The sequence below is a fragment of the Pteropus medius genome, unplaced genomic scaffold (genome assembly GCF_902729225.1).
Source record: "Pteropus medius unplaced genomic scaffold, Ma_sr-lr_union100, whole genome shotgun sequence".
In the NCBI taxonomy this organism is placed as follows: Eukaryota; Metazoa; Chordata; class Mammalia; order Chiroptera; family Pteropodidae; genus Pteropus; species Pteropus medius.
This window is the reverse complement of record NW_024351073.1, coordinates 6015060-6034450: the sequence shown is the minus strand read 5'-3', so window position 1 is coordinate 6034450 and position 19391 is coordinate 6015060. Positions and strand designations below refer to the sequence as shown.

Here is a 19391-nt window from a genome sequence, read left to right as displayed (position 1 = left end):
AGAGAGAGAGAGAGAGAGAGAAAGAGTGTTTCGAGTCCCTTAAAGAGCCTGCAGTTGTCTAGGAGGTTTACTGTAGTGTGGACAGTCTCTGAGATCGAGTAGGAGGAATGGGATAGAGAACCTCTCAGTTTCTCTCTTATCTGTATTTTCTACCAATTCCCATACCAGTGCCTGCTCTGGCAGCTCTGACTACCAATAAATCAATAAAATACAAAAATACCTCTTTCTAACCGTCATCACTCAGAAAACTGTTCTTGCTCAGAACAGAAACTCTTGCTCTTAAAAAAAAAATCACTTTTATAATTACTTTCTTTGTCTTAATCTTTTCCCTAATAGCATTTACATTCTAAAATCCAATTCAGTTGCCATTCCAAATTCCAATATAACCATTTATTACAATGTAAGTGCCACTGCCTCCTTGTCCTTTATAGTGTCTTCAGAGTATGACTCTATCTTGTTCATCCCACCTCGTTTCCTCTAGCTTTCTTGTTGTCCCATACACACAGTACGCTCATTTCCTCTCCCAAAGTTCACGGTCCTTCTGTAGTCTCAATGACCCCATTCCTTTATTCAGATCAGCAGATGTCTCACAGTCCCCTCCCCAGGAGACATTTGGGAACGTCTGTCGATATTTTTGGTTGTCGCAAATGGAGGGGTAGGGAGTGTAATACTGCCATCTTGTCAGTAGAGGACAAGGATGTGGCTAAATATTCTACAATGGACAGAACAGCCCCCACAACAACGAATTATCCAGCCCAAAGCGGCTAGAACGCTGAGGTTTAGAAAGCTTGACTTAAACTGCGAGCCATTCTTTTCACACTGAAACCTACATGCAGCTGCCAGGGTCAAATGAATTACTATCAGAAGTTTATTGACCACTTTGGATATGCGGGGCACCATCACAGCTGTAGCCTCGCAGAGCTTTGCTTTGTTGTAAACCAAAGCTCAGAGAGAAGTCGATAGAGAAAAGAGAGTCAAATGACTTCTTTCTGGAATCAGAAATACTTTAATTCCAAATAATTTCTTTCTTGACAGGCTACACCATCCTGGATGTGCTACACAAAACTTTCATCCTGAAAGCCACTGACCATGTAATACATATATTTCTTATGTTCAGATTATCGGAAGGTTTTTATTAAATCTTTTAAAAAATTCTCTCTTGAATAGTTATTTGAGAAAGAACATAGAACATCCAAATTAGATGCAGAAACAAACTATCACTAGAGGACAATAACCAGAAATAAAAAAGAAGAAATCTTGCACATGATATCCTTTTGGAAGAGAGGAATGACAGCTCTGAATGATGGGTATGAACTTTTTAGGTATCATAAAATTTGGTGACAGAGAAAAGATGCTGCAACTTGAAATTCATATCCAAGGAAACGACTGGACTAAGCTTGCAAAATCAAATATCAACAAAGCAATCGACATTAATATTCATTTAGTCTTAAAAAGCAAATTAACTTAATTTCTTTTCTTTAATCCCTTTGTGAATCTGCATGCATGATTTAGCTTTAGAGTCAGATTTTTCTGTTAGTTTATATCATTTTCATTGTGCTTTAATGTGTGAGAAATATTTTTAAATTGAAATATTTAAAAAAAATTTTAGCACCAAAACCTGCCTATCCTGAGATCCCAGACAGTAGCATGATGTGGTAGCATCAGCACAGACATCTTGGCAGACATATCTGGGTTCAAATCTAGGCCCTACCACTTGTAGCTAAATGACCTTGGAAAGTTTTGTGAAGGCGTTAGTGCCCTCATCTATACAATGGAATAAAAAATACATAAAAATATCTAACAATTAGGGTTCCTAACACAAATAAATGATTTGGCAACATGGAAAGCACATTCCTTGGTATTTACCCAAAGGAGTTGGAAACTCATGTCCACACAAAACCTGGACTTAGATGTTTATCACAGCTTTATTCATAATTGCCAAAACTTGGAAGAAACCAAGATATCCTTCAGTAGATGAATGGATAAAATGTGGTACCTCCAGACAATGAAATATTTTTTAGCACTAAAAATGAGCTATCAAGCCATAAAAAGACATGGAGGAAGCTTAAATGCATATTACTAAGTGAAAGAAGCCAATGTTAAAAGGCCATATGCTAATATAATAATAAAACAAAATAAAAAAGGCTACATACTATCTGATTCCAATCATATGATATTCTGGAAAAGGCAAAAATATGAAGACAATAAAAAGATCAGTAGTCGCCGGGGGTAGGGAGAGGAATAGGGGGAGCACAGAGCATTTTTAGGTCAGTGAAAATACCTATAGGATATGATAATGATGGAAATATGTCATTATATATTTGTCCAAATCCATAGAATGTACACTACCAAGAGCGAACCCTTAGGTAAACTATGAGCTTTGGGTGATTATGATGCATCAGTATCCTCAGCTCTGCCTCAACCTCGGCAGGTGAGTGTCTGCATCAAAATCCTCTGGTGCCCACCACATCTGCTTCCCTGCTTTAGGCCCAGCCCGAATGAGGGGAGAGGTGCACACCTCTCTTTAGGGGTTCTGCTGTATGTAGATCTGCAGCAGAATTATAGCTAGATGGCCTTGGATTCAAATCTCTGCCACCTACGAGCTGCATGATACCAGATGAGGTCATGAACATTTCTTCCTCTGTAAAGTTTGCATAATAATAGTTATTTTTCCAAGTAGTTGAGAACGATAAAGAGAATATATCAGGCATCTTTAAAACATTGTCAAGGGTGAAACAGGTGCTTTAAAAAAAATGCAGTTTTCTTCTGTTCTCTTTTCGCAATACTTCTGTTCCGACAAAGGTGTGGATTTTCCATGCTAAGCAATTCTGACACTAACTGTTTGCAGTTGAGGGTTCAATTCCACAAAACTGCCAATCCCCCTGCCCTTCAGACACCTGTTGCGAGTCCAGGTTGTCACCTGTGCTTCTGACCTACTGGCTTTAAACAAAAGGTTACCATACTCCCTCCTCAGGTTTGATAATTTGCTAGAGTGGGTCACAGAACTCAGGAAAATGTTTATTTGCTAGATGACTGGTTTATTGTAAAAGGATACAACTCAAGAACAGCCAGATAGAAGAGGTGCACAGGGCAGGGGATGAGGGAAAGGGCACAGAGCTTACAGACCTTCGTCAGGTGTGCCCCCCTGCCAGCACCTCCCACGTTCAGCAACCTGGATCTCTATCACCTTTGGTTGGGGTTTTTTACGGAGGCTTCAGTACAAAGGCATGACTGATTAAATCACTGGACTTTGGTAAGTAACTAGATCTCCAGTCTCTCTGCCCGCCCAGAGGTTACAGGTGGGAGGCTGAATGTCCCAACCCTCTAATCACATGGGTGGCTCCTCAGGCAACCCCCCCTTCATCCTGAAGCTGAAGCCCCGAGCCACCAGTCATCCAGTGAGCATACAAAAAGACACTTATCGCTGCCACTTTGGAGATTCCAAAGGTTGTCGGAGCTCTGCCCAGAACCAGGGACGGAGACTAAATACGTCTTCTATTATATCACAATATCGGTGCTCAATAAATGATAACTATTATACAATAATTAACAGCATTGTATCCCTCATGGGAAATAACGACTGCTTAACAAATGTTTACTGGTAATATTCAGGCCAAGACAGACTTCTTAAAACAATAACAATGAGAATCTGAACACCGGGGACAAAACTAAATTCAGGAAATAAAAAGCTGTGTTTTTAATCCACTTGAGAGAGTGGCTTTGAAAAGTGAGGCAAGAATCCCAGGCTTGTGTGCAGTGGTTGCTATTTAATGAGAGCAAAGGAATTCATTGGTAGACGGTCCTTAGCTGTGAGGGAGAGTGGGTGTGAGGGAGGCACAGGCACCTTGCAGAGCAGCGGGCTATTGATTAGCACTAAGAAAGGTTCCTCTTTCCTGGCTCGCTGTTCCCGGAGAAGGATTCATAGAAACTGCGACTACATACAAAACCCAGTGCTCGCCTGATCTTGACTGTAGCTCCTAGTTCTTCCCAGCAAAGAGCTACAGTGAGGGGAGGTGATGTCCAGCTCTGGACCTTACAGCCACCTCTGACCCACAAGAAACCACAGAACTGGATAGAGAATAAAACTGGCTCTGAGGTGAGAACACCCTGGCCTCTGGGTCCTGCCTGTTTGAAACTATGAGAGACTGACAAGGCTTGCCTTCACTGACTTGTCTAGACACTTTTTTTTTTTTTTTTTTTACCTAGTTCTTTGGCATTTATCACATTCCTTTAGCTCTTCTTTAGAATTCACCCTGTCACCTGTTTGATCTATTATGCCAACTAATCCCCTCCTGTTAAGCTAAACTCTTCTCAGTGTGTCTTCTTAGGACTGGAATGAACGCCTGATGGAATCTGCAACCTAAATCACCCATTTAAGAGAATGAAGAGACTCCTAGGATCTCTCTCTCCATCCATCCATCTTGCCTCTCCCCACTTCCTCCCTTCCTTCCGTCGTTATTTCCTTCTTTCCTCCCTCCTTCCCTCCTCGTTTGTTCCTTTCTTTCTCTCTTTTTTCCTCTCCCCTACCCTGCCTTCCTCTATTCCTCCCTCCCTCCCTTTCTCTCTCTTTTAAACACGTCCCCCTCATGATAACATCCCAGCTACCTTCTAGGATGACAATACCTGGAATCAACATGATTAGCAGCAAATGAATATTTATATAACAGTGGTTCTCAGTCAAAGATGATTTTGTCCCTTAGGAGACATTTGGCAGTTTTGGTTGTCACAGCCTGGACTGAGGGTATAGAGTGCTACTAACATCTAAATATATACAGCCCGGGGATGCTGTTAAACATCCTATAATGCACGAGACAGCCACCACGCCCCCCGCCCCCACAACGAAGGACTATCTGGTCCCAAATGCAATAGTGCTGAGGCTGAGAAAGCCCTGTCTGTAAGTCTACTCTTCCAGGCAGCCTGAGGTACAGTGGGCACTGTAATCTGAAAGTGTCAACATATTTTCTGGAGGCTCCTGTCACACTGGTAAAGTGCTCTTGGAAAAGACAAACCCAATAACTGCAGAACTTTTGGATGATGTACATAGCATTCTCTTCGATAATGCTTTGCAACTTAGTCTTACCCAATAATTAAACGTAAAATACTTCAGCTTTGTAAGAAATACAAAGTTGCTCCCTAGGAGTAAAACTCCTCACTCACAGCATGCCGCGGGCTCCAGCAGCTGTAGTCACAGAAACCTGTAATAGCTTTCCTGTCTTTATCCTAATAACAAAGCCACATAGCTCTCCTTTATCACTGGGTACTGGATTACTATTAAGTTAGACATTATTCTAGGCAGACTCAGAGAATTCCAGCTGTTATCAATGGTTACCTGGGTGGACAATCCTTTTCATGGCACTTCTTCTGTCTCCCATTGGGCTGTGTTTCTGGGTCACAGAACGTAACTTTCACCACCCCATGGCCTTTCTTCACGCAATGGGCAGTCTGGCGGCGGATACCTGGGGCCGGGGAGAAAAGTTCACACATAATGAATCCTGAGCCCACATGCTCGGTTTAAGGTGAGGCCCCTGGTCATGTCAAGGCATCATGCTTATAGCTGATGGGAAAGTTGTCCATAATAAGGTATTTGGTTCTGAAAGTAAAGATGAGGAATGGGGACCTCTTATCATCCACGCTCATGCTGTAGCTGGTGATGAGTGGAAGGTAGATTAGCAGGTAGATTAATATATAATCTACAATTGCATAATTACATAAGTAGATTAATATATAATCTAATGTGTAGATGACTAGCTGTGGAGACAAGACTAACACACATATGCCAAACAAAAAACAAAATGAGATTTAAATAAAAAAAAGCAGGTGTTACAACAGAAATGCCACATTATCCATTTAGTAAAGGAATAGAGGAGGTAGGGATCTTTGTATTAATTGGGGTTCTTAAACTCTGAAATACAGGAATAAACTTCCAAATAATTTTGTGAAGTTCAAGAGGTTATGTTTTTCAAGCAGAGAGTTTTGATAGCAGGGATTGATAATACTGCTGCCTTTGGAGACCAGGCTGGTAATATAAGAGAAGCACATAGGGAGCGTCAGGGAGGACAGGCAAACCAAGCATATCTGCACCTGGACTTGACTTCGAATATATAATTATAGCTAACACATATAGTACTTGCTTTGTCCCAGGCACTGTTCTAAACTGTGTGTGTGTGTATGACATATATATCTATCCCAGACAAATACACACACACACCCCCACACATGCACACACGTACACACACACACACATATATATATATAGTATTGCCTATTGTCTCTTATAATATATAACTGAAATCGCACAACAACCCAGTGAGGTCAACATTATCACTATTGCTATCTGACAGGTGAAGAAACAGGTGAGGTACAGTGAAGTCACGTAGGTTGAGAAAGGAAGAGGACCACTGGCTTTGCTAACTAGAATGTCATTAACAAGAGAACTTAGAGGAGTGGCCAGAATGTCACAGACTGAGAGGTGAAAGAGAGTCATCATCCTCTTGAGAGACTTAACACTTCAACGTTAAAAGTGTCATACCATGAGGAGACTGAAGACGGGGACCCCCAGGGGACAGAACGATCACCTTGCATAAAGGCTGGCACCTTGAGCTCTCAGGGAAGCCAGACCTTGAGTGGGCTCATTGGTGTACAGAACTCCATAATTGGAAAGGCCATCATACACCAATAAGCTGGTCACCTCCTGACTTTACTGGCAAGGACGTGGAGGGGCTCCCCACAGCCACACAGCTGGCAGGATCTGAACTGGAGCCAGTTCTCCTACCACCCAGCACCTCGCACAGACTCGGCCCAGCCCAACGGCTTGCAAACTCAGATGCCAGAGATGGCACCTTCTCATTTAAAAACTTCAGAGGAGAGGGTGGCTCCATAGTGTAGTGGTTAGCACGTCTGCTTTACACGTCTGCTTTACACACAGAAGGTCCTGGGTTCACACCCCAGGTGGAGCCCCAGACCATACCCCCAGCGGGGGCAGGGGGGCTGTGGGAGGAGACAAGATGCCCCGCCTTCAGAGATCCAGTTCTTAAGGGGAAATGGCAACATCCATAGGTCAGGGGTGGAAGGGGCTGGGGGAATTAAAGAGGGAAAAGAAAACTTCAGAGGAGCTGCAAAACAGTAAGTGAATCAACAGCATTTTACTGTTAAATCAAACAATGTTATTGTTTTTGAAAAGACAGGTAATCTTTCAACCATGTAGGTTTTTCTAAACTGATAGACAATGTATTATTCTTCTTTCGCCATATAAATAAAACACTTTTAACAGCCGGAAGCAATGTTATAAAAGGGACTTTCATGGCACAAGTGAGTCACTGTTTGGAAAGACATGGACTCCTGTAGAAAAGTCTTAGACAGTGTGAGCGGAACAGAGCCTGAAAATGGTTGAAGCCAGAAAAGCTGACATGTATCTGCCCTGCAGAGTAGAATAAAGAAAAAGCTTAGATACTTAGAAATTTTATGAAAACTTCTGGTAGTCTGGCAAATTCTTGATGTCAAAACATAAAAGGAAACAGTCAGGTGACTTTTAAGAGGTTGGAAACGTCCCCAAAAGGCTTGTTTCTGTGCACAAATAGCAAAAATGTGTGCTCGATGCCTCTGACTCCGGAAGCAGGAGGACACAAAATGTTACATAAAATCCCCTTAGGAGCATTATTTATGCTGCATAGGTCAACCCACTGGACCAGCAGTGAGATGGACAGATGGACTGGCCAGGCAGATACTGTCAAGCACATAAGGGAAAATTAATGATGTGTCAGAGTTTCTCTGTCAGAATGAATGGTCTTGGTGACCGTTAATCTTCTGTTCTCCTGGCCCTTGAGTTCTCACGTGACAAATACACAGCTCAGCTCAAATTTTCCATGATGGGCCCAACCCAGCAGCCTAACTTCTCCCATGTTACAAAAACACAATACCTGGCCAAGAGTTTCTTCCTCAGTTCTGGTGCTTATGTGTTTATTCGGTAGAAAAGTTAATCTATAATTCCATTCCTTATTAATTTCTGGTTAAATAAATATAACAAATAAATAAAATCCAAGTGTTCTGGGTTCTACTTTTCCTTCTACACATCACTTGACTACCTGCAGGAAAATGAGAATAATGACATTCAGATTGTTTGAGAGCAGGAAGCTGAGCTGCTTGATCCCTGGAAGTGCTTTTATATTTTCAAATCTATAATCCATGAAGGGAAGACAAAATTCAAGTTTTATCATTGGAAACCTCGACTGAGAAGATTCTGGTTAATATAATTTTACAGGTTACTTAGAAAATAGTTTGCTGCAACTGTTGTCAGGATGTTTCAAAAAATATATTCATTCACATTGCTTTAGTGAATGTGTATATGCTAAGTAGTAGTTTCCAATATTGGCTGCAACAATAATCTCTCATCCAGAAAGTTCTTTCTGCGATGTGACCACTCCATCCCTCCAATCAAGACATGGCGTCTAGTTACCCTGGCCTTGGATCAGAGGCAGGAGAACTGCTGTGTGAGTTCAGAGGCCATGTCATAAAAGGCCACGCACCTTCTGATTCTTTTGGATCTCTCACGCTCAGGGCACTCCAGCTGCCAAGGAGTAAGAAGCCCATGTCCTTGGAGAGGCCAGGTGTAGGTGCTTTAATTGACAGTCCTTTGAGTCATCCATCCCAGAAGACAGTCATGTGAATAAAGGAGCTTCCAGGTGATTCCAGCCCCCAGCCACCTGAGTCACCCCTAGCCAAGGTGCCAAACATCGTGCAGCAGAGGCAGGCCATTCCCACTGTGCCCTGTCTAAATTTCTGACCTACAAAATCCACGAGCATAATAAAATGATGGTTGTTTTACTCCACTAGATTTAGGCTGGTTTATTATATAGCAGTAGTAACTGGAATGGCACTCAATAAAAGCTAACTTTCTCCCTTTCTTGAGTAAAGGCCCAGAGCTGCAATCCAGCTTGGCTTGCTAGTTGCCTAACCATTATTGATTTTATTGATTTTTTACCTCTTCTTCTTCTGTGTTACATTTCCACTGTTTGTCACTCAAGGTCCACTCTGCACCTGCCCTGAACCCTGGGAAGCCAATCGCATGGATTGCTGTGGCTTCCAGTTTGGTTTAGGAAATGGAGGCACCGTCTCTTTGGATAACTTCTCCTTACTTTTGAGGCCTGGGGATGGTAGCCTTATTTGTCCCATCCTTCACTGTTAACAGGCAGGGGTAATGCATTACCTTTCTTAGTTCCCCTAAACACTTTGAAGTAGCGAAGTTATTCATTCCGGGTGTGCCATATGTTTCCTGCAGGGAGCCCTGACTGATAATGTCTCCTTTGCAGTAAAGAATGCAAACCATTAATCTTGAATGACATACTCATTAATTAACTCTGTAAACCAATTGCTGGAGTAACAGAATCTTTCTTTGACATTGGACACTGCAATATGTCTTATGAAAGGGGTTAGAATCCGGTCATCTTTTAAGATCAGTGATCATGATGTAACACTGCTTTAGGAGATTAGGCTGAATCTATATGACCATGACCTTTCTCTGGAAATCAAAGGAAGAAAAAAATGATATTGGCTTTTAATTTGGCTTGCCTTTTGTCACTCTCTCTTACACACTGAACAAAGCTGAAAAACAAATTTTACTTAATTAAGGATGACAGTCAGTCAATATGTTGTCAGAGCATTGAGTTAGCTGCTTATCTAGAAGTGTTTACTTGAAAAGACCTTAGGTATAAATCAATCACATTCCAAAATGTATGAGAATCAAATTCAAAATATGATTTCCACAGGATTCTGAGTCTCTTTCTCCATGTAGTAATGAGACCGTCACCATGCAGCTGTATACACTCAGTAAATCTTCTGGATACTAGCAGTGAAAGATCAATTAAGAGCCTTTACTTTTAAAAACTATCTTCTTATACCCCTAAGCCTGATTGTCTTGAGTGGAAATTCTCCCTCAATATAAAAAAACAAGCAAAAATTGAACAGCGACATAGTTCATCACATTTCCAATTCAATATTGAGACTGTAAAACAGAGGCAGCCATAAAGAGTTAATTTAGTTCATATAGAATTTTCCAGATTCAAAAATTCAATTTAGGAAGGGTATAGAGAAAATAACTGAAGACATACATTTATTTTAATGACTTATGGCAAAAATTGTAATATTTCCTATTATATCTAAACTTAAAATCAAGATACTCGAGGCACTGAATATTTAATCACATCATCTGAAAGAGATTCAAAGTACTATATTTGCAGTCTTTAGAGTACTGACAAAGAACAAGATCTCTTTATAACCAACTTAGGTGAGTACAAGTTAGGCAGTATATATTAAATTTTACATTAGCACATAAATTTTACATTTAACATATAAATTATAATGCTAAAAATTTATAATATCTAAAAAAGTTACCCTAAAACTAGGCATAACATTGATTTTAATATGATAATTCTGTGAATTGGTAGAGGGCGCTGTCACTATAATCCCTCTAATTATAGAGCAATGACGTCAACTGCACAGGAGGAAGGGATGGGTAGGGATTGTTAACCATCTGTCTTTTTGACAAGTCCATCCTTACTCTACCAACTTTTAGTTTCTGTTCTCAAAAACCCTTGTGTTTTCTGGCCCCTTTTCTCGTTCATCTCTGATTTCCTTGATCAATGAGTTCAGATATATCTTTCATAATGAAGGCTCAGTCAGATAGAACTTGGATCCCATGCATGTGTGTGTGTGTGTGGGAGGGCACCAACAATAATTACATCATCAATATCAAGACTACTACCACCATCGGGATCAGAAATGGATTTGAATCCTTCTCTTAATACTTGCTGAGAGATCTCAGACAATCTTCCTGTCTGCAGCCTCAGTTTCCTTGTCCTCATCTTCATGAGATTATAGTACTATTGTGAGAATAAAATGACCTATGTGCCCTGATATGTACATGATATACTCTAAGTCCTGGCGTAGTACTTAATGCATATTAGATCCCTGAGAAAAGCTTTTGAACCTGAATCTGAAGCCTCTTTGTAACCCACTCACCCAGTCACGGGCATTTACTCCCTCCCTAACTCTGTTTCTTGCATGTTGTGAGTCGGAGTTGGCTTCACACTCTGAGCCCAGGGAGTACAGCAAATCTAACTCATCTAGTATTCACAGTTCTATGATGCGACCTCCTTACTGCAACAACTGAGTCGTCATACAGTTCATGTTTTCTCCTAGATCAAAGGGACACTGACACTGATTTCAATAAATATAAATGTTAATTGAACATCGATAAATGAGGTTTGACTTTATTATTTTCCATTGCCGAAACCCACACACCCCAGAACACAGGAAGACTCAAAGCCGATAGTTCTCATCTCCCTGAAATCTGAGTGAACCGATTACATAAACTGACTGTCGTAGTCAGGGGTAACATAAGAAATTATGTAAGAAGTGCTAAACCAGGGGCATTGCTGGTACTTGAAGCATGTTTAATGGAATTAAGTAGGACAAAGTTCTGTTCTATGAAGGATTCATTTTCAAAATTTACCATAACCAGAAGTATTCCTTCCTACTTCTAACTCCCTTCTGGAGCCATTGTGTACGAATCAGGCAGTGCACACACACACCTGAAGCTTCCTATGAGACCAGCACCTGTGCAGAGCCTTTCCTGCAGCTGTTTCTTCACAGACAATCCAACCGTTGAATTTTCATACTAGATCTTTTGATGAGCAACTCGGGTGAATTTTTTTCAACAAGCCTTTTGTCATGGACAGTAGCACTTATTAGTCCACCCTCTTCTAACTTTTCCTGAAGGACAGCTAGTCTTCAATACCCCCCCGAGTCACCCCAAAGTCACTCCCCACAGATAGGGCAGAAGTGAAAGCAAATGTGGTTGCGAGACAGAAAATGAAGAGAACTGTCACTGGTATTCTCTGAGGGTCCTCTTTACCTTTGAAAGGTGGGGTGTGGAGAAGAAGCTGGTTTTGTGACAGTTAGCCCGATTTATAATATTGTGTTGTTGGTTTTTTTGCATAGATTTCTGATGTAAAACAAAGACAAAAAACTTTTAAAAATAGCCAAACTAAGGAAATAGCATCTAGTGAATTTATGTTGCTCCAAACACAACAGTAATATCTAAAATATAAATATGTAAAAATATTAACTTATAAAACATAAAGATATATGTGTGTGTGTGTATACATATATATATATACACATATATATGTGTATATATATACACATATATAGATATACACACTCACACACACACACACACACACACACACACACATATATATCTATGTATATATAAAGCAAAAAGACAAAATGCTCATCATGTAGGTAAACATTCCTACAAAAATAGTGAGCAGAACTTAGGTGAAGGGTCTGTCAGGCTTCTGGCCGGAAGCAGTTAGTGGTGGCCACGTGCTCAGCTCCAGTGAAGTCTGAGGACTCCAAGTGCTCCACATGAGATGGGAACTAGACCCTGCCTCATCACAAACTTCTTAGAGCCTTAACTCTTAACAAGTTTTAGGCCTAGGAAGGTGACGAAATGGAGACACAGCTTCTTGCCCAGGAACTCAGTCAAGTGGTGTGCTGGCTGCACGAAGATTTCTAACATATCTTCGATGTCACGATGAGATAGCAACGCTGACCAACCTTAACAAATCCTGTCCTGAAATGAGGCCTCACAGTGTGGTCAGGAAAAAACTGCAAAAACACTAGAAAGAGTGGGGTGCCTATGGAAAGAAGGAAGGAAAAGGGCAGGAAAGAGGAAAATAGGAAACTAAAAGGAATTACTGTAAATTGTAATTCTAAAATACATAACAACTATAATGCCAAGAAAGACAACAAAATAATTACAACAGGAATCCGTTCTCCATAAAACAAATTTGAGAGGGCAGTGCTATGGACTGAAAGTTTGTGTCTCCTCAAAATTCACACATGGAAGCCCTAATCCCCAATGTGATGGTATTTGGAGATGGGGCCCTTGGGAAGTAATTAGGGTTGGATTAAGTCACAAGGGTGGGGTCCTCCTGATGGAATTAACGCCCTTATGAAAAGAGGAAGAAACATGAGAGGTCTTGCTCTCTCTGCCATGTGAGAATACAAGCAAGAAGGGAGCCATCTACAAGCCAGGAAGAGGATTCTTGCTAGGGACTGAATCTACCAGCACCTCCATCTTGGATTCCCAGCCTCCCAAACTGAGAGAAACGTCTGTTGTTTAAGCCATCCAGTCTATGATATTTTGTTATCGCAGGCCGAACCGACTAAGACAGGCAGTATGACAAATGCTTTCAAATAAGCATGGCGCTGCCTTTGGACATTTCCACTGGGAAATCTCACAGGCACTTTAATTGAATATATATAATCATAAACTCTTCTTCAGAACTTGTTTCTTGTCACATTTTCCATGTCTCAGTGAGGGACACCACCATTTTAGCCAGTTACCCAAGGGAAAACACTGGGTGTTGCCCTCCAACCTTCTCTCATGCTGAAACCACTTTCTTCCTCCCAGGTATCCCTACGTTGTACAGTTTTTCTATCTGTGCTGCCTTAATTCTCATTCGAGCCACTGTTATGACTTCCCTAGAACACTGCAAAAATCTTCTATCTCTCTTCCTTACTTCTAATGTTTCTCCCACACAGAAATAAAATATTGACACTAGTCGACTCTGGAGGAAAAGGAAAGGGAGGGAAATTAGGGATTGCTCCTGAGCGTTTTTGTGCAATTCTTTAAAAATGAAGATTGAAATAAACATGGCATATGATAAGATCTGATAAAGCTGAGTGGTTGATATACAGGAGTTATACATTTTCCATTTTGCTGAGACATTTGAAACATTTTCCCAGTTAAAAAAAAAAAGTGTAAAACTAAAATACCAAAATAAAATAAAATAAAATAAAATAAAACAAAATTATTGCTACTACCTGTGTGTAACTCTTTTATAATAGGAGCTAATTTGGTAATAAGTTCCTTAACATTATCATAATATTTACACTCTTTGAATCTAGAAATTCCATGTATGAATTAACACTAATGAGATCATTCTTTACATGAGCCTAAAGATGCTCATCACAAGATGAGGATTAACAAGCACTGGTTAAGGGAATTTTGCTTTGTCTTGCCAGTGAAACATAGTGCATCCATAAAAATGACAGCTATAAAGATTAAATAACACATGGAAAGGCACCCATGTTATGGTGTTAAGTGAAAACGTGTATATTATATGTACATAAATACATCCATATGCATACAACTATATACATATATGATTAGAAAAAAAGATTATTGAATGGTAATAAAGCAAAGTACCAAAGTACATGTGTAAGGGTGGTGACTTGAAGGTTTTAACTTAAAGAAAATAAAAAACATCACTGAATGGTGCAGTGTATCAGGTAGTCATCCATCTTTGTATTTAGCAGCGTGCGTCCTATGTGAATGTTAGCATTTCATTCTCTGTGTTTGAGAGTATGAAAGTAGATATGCTGTCTTTCCTCTCCGCCAAGTAAGAGAGTTGTCGCCCAAATAGGCAATGCAGCTGAAACATCCTGATAGTTCCTATTAAGGTTTAATAACCAGAATGACATTTGCCCAAGTAGGCAGAGGTACTGCTGGAGGATCAGGCTATATCAAAACCAAATGCCTGATTCACATTTGGTATGGATGTTTCATTTCCTAGCTAACTGCGGGTATATCTTTATGGTCTCTGTACAAATCAGCCATTTACCTTGTACTTCCCAAGCTTGGAAATACCGCATGTATAATGCAAAAGGTTCATCTGTGTTGAAATAGAAGTGTGTGTGGGGGGGGGCGGTGGATGTGTTCTTGTTTCTCTGAGGAGTCCCTGCCCAGTCAGGCTGATTTCCACTCCTTGGTGCCTTGGGACAATGATTTAAACTTAAAGCTTAAGCCCGTACTTTGTTGAAAGAAGAGAACAATGGGGAGGAGACATTGAAAAAGTATTTGTAACTACAATCCTGATGACTTCATTTTCCTCGCAACGGCTCCTCAGGGAAATACTTTTCCACCAATTTATTTTCTGTTTAAATTGCTTTTGCTTCTTGGGAGCCCAGCCCTCCTGGGCGGTGGGGGCTGGACATGTGGAAATGTTAGAGGCAGCGGTGGGAACAGAGGGACTGACACAGCCAACACCTTTGACCTAGACAGATTTCCAGAGGTTTGGGATTTTCAAAATATCATACATTTCGAAATGAACATACAACTGCTGTGATTTCTAAAAGTTAACCCTTGGTTTTCTGTACTGAAGGAGGGAGAAAAAGAAGTTGGCAATATAAAAATTGTTCATAAGGTTGATGGTGCATGACTCAATGTCTGTCTCTGGACCTCTTTCTACAACTACCTCCTGGGGTAGGGAGTGAGGTGGGAGGGGAAAAACCAAGTCAGCAAGTGCTGTCGAGACAACGTGCATGAGATGGAAGCTCGTGGAGAAGTGGGCTGTGTTCTTCTGGCCCATTCACTCCCTCTCTTTTATTCCCTTTGCTACATGCTGACTCTGGCACCTCGCCGTGCAGCCACTCTAGTTTTATAGACTATAGTTGCAGGCTGGAGGCAGGAAGTTCCAGAAAAGACTTGGACATGATCCAAAAGGAAAAAAGGAAGCACAGGCTTTCTCATATGACACTGCTATTAATGAGTGAAGAGTCCCAGGTACCAGACAGGCCCCGACCTCTGCCCTCACAGACCTTGGAAAAGTCCCTATAGCCTGACATCCTGAGAGTCTGGGCTCTACAAGTGTCCACACGCTCCTTTACAGCCCCCAGCCTCTTCTGCAGTTAGATCGTGCCCACCGGACTACGGTCCAGCAAGGAAATGTGAGCAGATGTGATCTGTGTCACCTCCAGGCCAAGGCCATTACTAAGAACCAGTCTGCCTCTTCTATTTCTCTTTTCCCTGTGGGGCAAGCTGGAAGCCGTACATTTCAGACGTGTTAGCTACAAGATGAAGTGGGGCCACCCAACCTGAGTCAGACTTGGAATGGCTTAAAAATAGACCTTCACTGTGTTGATTCCTGTGATTTCAATTTCTTTGTTACTATGGCAGAACCTATCCCACCCTAATACTTGACAGCAAGGAATCTCTCCAACACTTGATTTTGTGAGAGAAAACTACTTTTCTAACAGACACACACACAAAAAATAGTAAACCGGAGACAGAAAAAGAACATGGGGGTAGGAGTTACGAGAGCGGGTACATTTTGCACTGGGCTGTGATTTACGGCAGGTCTTTGGTGGGCTGCCTGACTTCTGTAGTCCTCAGGTCTTCGAGTAGAGAAGTGGTTTTTTTCCTCTTTCTTTTTTGCGTTTCAAAAGACATGTAACCCTTTTTTCAAACAAAGCCTTTCATGAGGGACAGTATATAAAGCTGATTAAAAAAAAAAAAAATGAACTGCCAAACAAAAAACGAAAAACAAACAAACGAACGAACTGCCTCTCCCTTTAGATCATGACCTGCACATTCACTCCCCACCAGGGCCCCTGGGCCATCGTTGTGGACCCACAAGCACAGAAGGCAAGCCACTGGCTTACCCTGCCCCCATGGCCCACCGTGGAGCTGATGTGGGTTCACTGTGAGCGCAGTTGTTTCTTACCTGTTCCACATGTTACACTGCATTCTGTCCAGCGGCCATACTGCCAGAAGTATACCAGCTTCTCCACATCATTGTCAAGGCCATCTTTCCTGATGGTGTACTCATACTTGATACCAGGGTTAGTCACCTGGAACAGAAGCTAAGAGGCAAGAGAAGGATGACATCGAACGATATCATGACTTTACGCTGCAAATCTGTCATGTAAAAATAACACACAATGTCCATCATCTTAAAGTAGTTATGGAGGCATGCACTGGGACAAATGCTAGTAAATTAATATATCTCTACTTCGACCTGTAAATCTGCATACAGCTATTTCTATATCTAACCTCTATTATTTCTTGACTAAATTGAGGGGAGGTCTAATCAAATGGGAATTACTATGAGGAAATGGCAAGGAATATCCTTTCCAACAATAGGCTGGTAGGTCACCTCGTGTACTTACTAACTTTGTGATTATGGGTAAGTTACTTAATCTCTTTGTGTCTTAGTTTCCCCATCTACAAACTGAGGATAATAATAGTATGACAAATAATGTTGTGAGGGTCAAATAAATAAGTGTAATGTATATTAGGTATAATTAGAGTGGTGCCTGCCATATAGTTGGTACTCAATAAACATTGACTTTTATTACTGTTGTTGCCCTTCTCTAGCTCTCAGGCTGATTGGTTTCTTTACGCATATAGTTCTGAGATAAAAATGGTCATGGGTTTTAGCCAAGGCATACCACTCTTGGGAATGCCTTCCCTCTCCTGCAGGCAATCTTCTTGCCACATGAATTGAAAGTAGATTCATCTTAAACTTAGAGGGAGTGGATTGGTCGTGCCATGGTTTTGGGGGTTCCCATATATAAATCCTTTCCCATGTGAGCAGGTAAGATGTCAGGTCTCCTGACATGTATGGACCCTAACTGTCAAGCCTTGAGGCTTCTGTGTGTGCTCTGATTTCCGACTCTCAAATGATCTCCTTCTAACATCGAATATGGTTAGATTTGACTCTCTTGGGACCTCTGTCATCCCTGATCCACCTTGCCTCTACTGGTACAATAGTCCACCCCTTTATTATAGTTTTTGGCTAATATGAAAGACAAATCATTTGTGCTTTTCAAGAGTATATCCTACATCCTAACCCCTCCCCCCACCTAAGAGTTTCACTAAGTCAGACCCAGACCCTTTGCCTGAGGACAATCACATGAGAACAATGAGAAAGGACCATGTCAGTTCATCACCTCTGCTGGAAAGCTACTTAGAAATTCATGCCAGGCTGACATAGACTGATAGCATTCTTCTTTTACCCAAGGAACAATGGCCTTAAAATAAACAGCCTGGGTCCACCATACTGGAAACCGAAGTCAATGAACAATTTTAGTGCCCCTGGCATTTCATAATGGGGGTTTTAACAATTTCTAGGCAATAAATGATTAACAGCATAAACTAACATCTTGCTTCCTTCCCTGTTCCTTGCTAAAATAACCTTTAAGAATTCTCAATTAATGTCCCCTGGCAAATACCTGGCAAAAGAAAATGAGAGAGATCATAACTAGTGTACATGTCGGTGGTTCTCTTTCTGTATTACCTGGATCCACACTGACTCATTGGTGGGACCCGCGGCCATCAGTTTCTCCAGGTCTCCTTTCCTGTCATACTGGAAGACAGTTCCTGCCAGTTTGTAGTTGCCATTCCATTGGATAATAAATCCTCCATTGAGGTAATATTTTTCAGGGTCTTCACTCCTGATGGCTAGAAAGTTTCCAGCTCCTTTCACCTCCATTACCCGTATGTCCCTTGCTCCTTTTGGAATCAGTCCGATGTCAACATAACCTAAGGAGAAAAGATACAACAATGAAAGAGGCATGCTAGTTTAGCCGAACACAAACTTTCTGACCCATCGTCACCTCTTCCCAGAATCTCCATCACTTAGTGCCCTTGCCTCTTCCTGGGTGGTCACTGTGATTAGTAGATGCACTAAGTATGAGGAACTTTAAAGAGCTTGGCCATAAGTAGAACGCCCAGGAGCTTTGTGACTCAGTATGTACATTTTTGTGAGGAAGGGTGAAATAAAAGCAGATCAGACTCTGAAGTTTTTGTAGTCGATTCAACATTTATTTTTCTGTGACTTTACGTTGATAGTTCAAACTTTTGCATCCTCTAGCTAGCTTCCATTTAGCGTCTCTGCTCCTCCATTTGTTGCTGTCAGATTAATCATCCTTTTATTCATCCTCACGGCCTACAGGTTAAAGCCAGACTCTCAGGAGTAATTTCATTACACGTCAACTTCATGAAGAGAATCCTGTGGGGAGCCTTGGACTGATTGCCACCCTGGTTCTCTTGAATACAGTTTGGGATGAGAAACTCAGCCCTGAGCACAGCTTTTTATACTGCTGGAATTTTTTTTTTCTTAATTTTTCTTAAGCTTTGCTGAAATACGAACTTATATTTTCCTTTCGTGTGTTCTAATCCAGCCTCCTGAAGAAGCATAGAGGATATCCATTTAAAGACAATATTCAGTTCCAGCCACAGTCAACCTTGCTTACTGGTTGTTATGGTAGGAGACATATGGGGAGGGAAAGGAATTAACACGTAATGGTTTCCTCTCTTTAGCAGACTATGCTAAGCACTTTATTCATCCTATTCATACTTCTTAAGAACCACCACCTCATAAACAAAATAGGATGGAAAAAAAAAAAACATGGACTTTGAGGATGGCACCGAGAAAGGAATATTGCAGCATAGGGGTTAGAACACTTGAGTTCTAGTTTTCTAGTTTCCAGTTCTAGTTCTATTGCCATGAACAAGCTAAACGATGTTCATCGACTCGTTT

General features: G+C 41.1%; 1 protein-coding gene across 1 annotated transcript in view; it reads right to left on the bottom strand.

Moving 5' to 3' along the window:
* ADAMTS12 (ADAM metallopeptidase with thrombospondin type 1 motif 12) overlaps positions 1 to 19391 on the bottom strand; it is a 260943-nt gene that overhangs the window by 58992 nt on the left and 182560 nt on the right. The window contains exons 15-17 of the mRNA XM_039842527.1: positions 18147 to 18391; positions 16572 to 16710; positions 5330 to 5456 (exon numbers count right to left, since the gene is read on the bottom strand). Of these exons, the coding sequence (XP_039698461.1) occupies positions 5330 to 5456; positions 16572 to 16710; positions 18147 to 18391 (511 nt within the window). The remainder of the gene's footprint in view (positions 1 to 5329; positions 5457 to 16571; positions 16711 to 18146; positions 18392 to 19391) is intronic.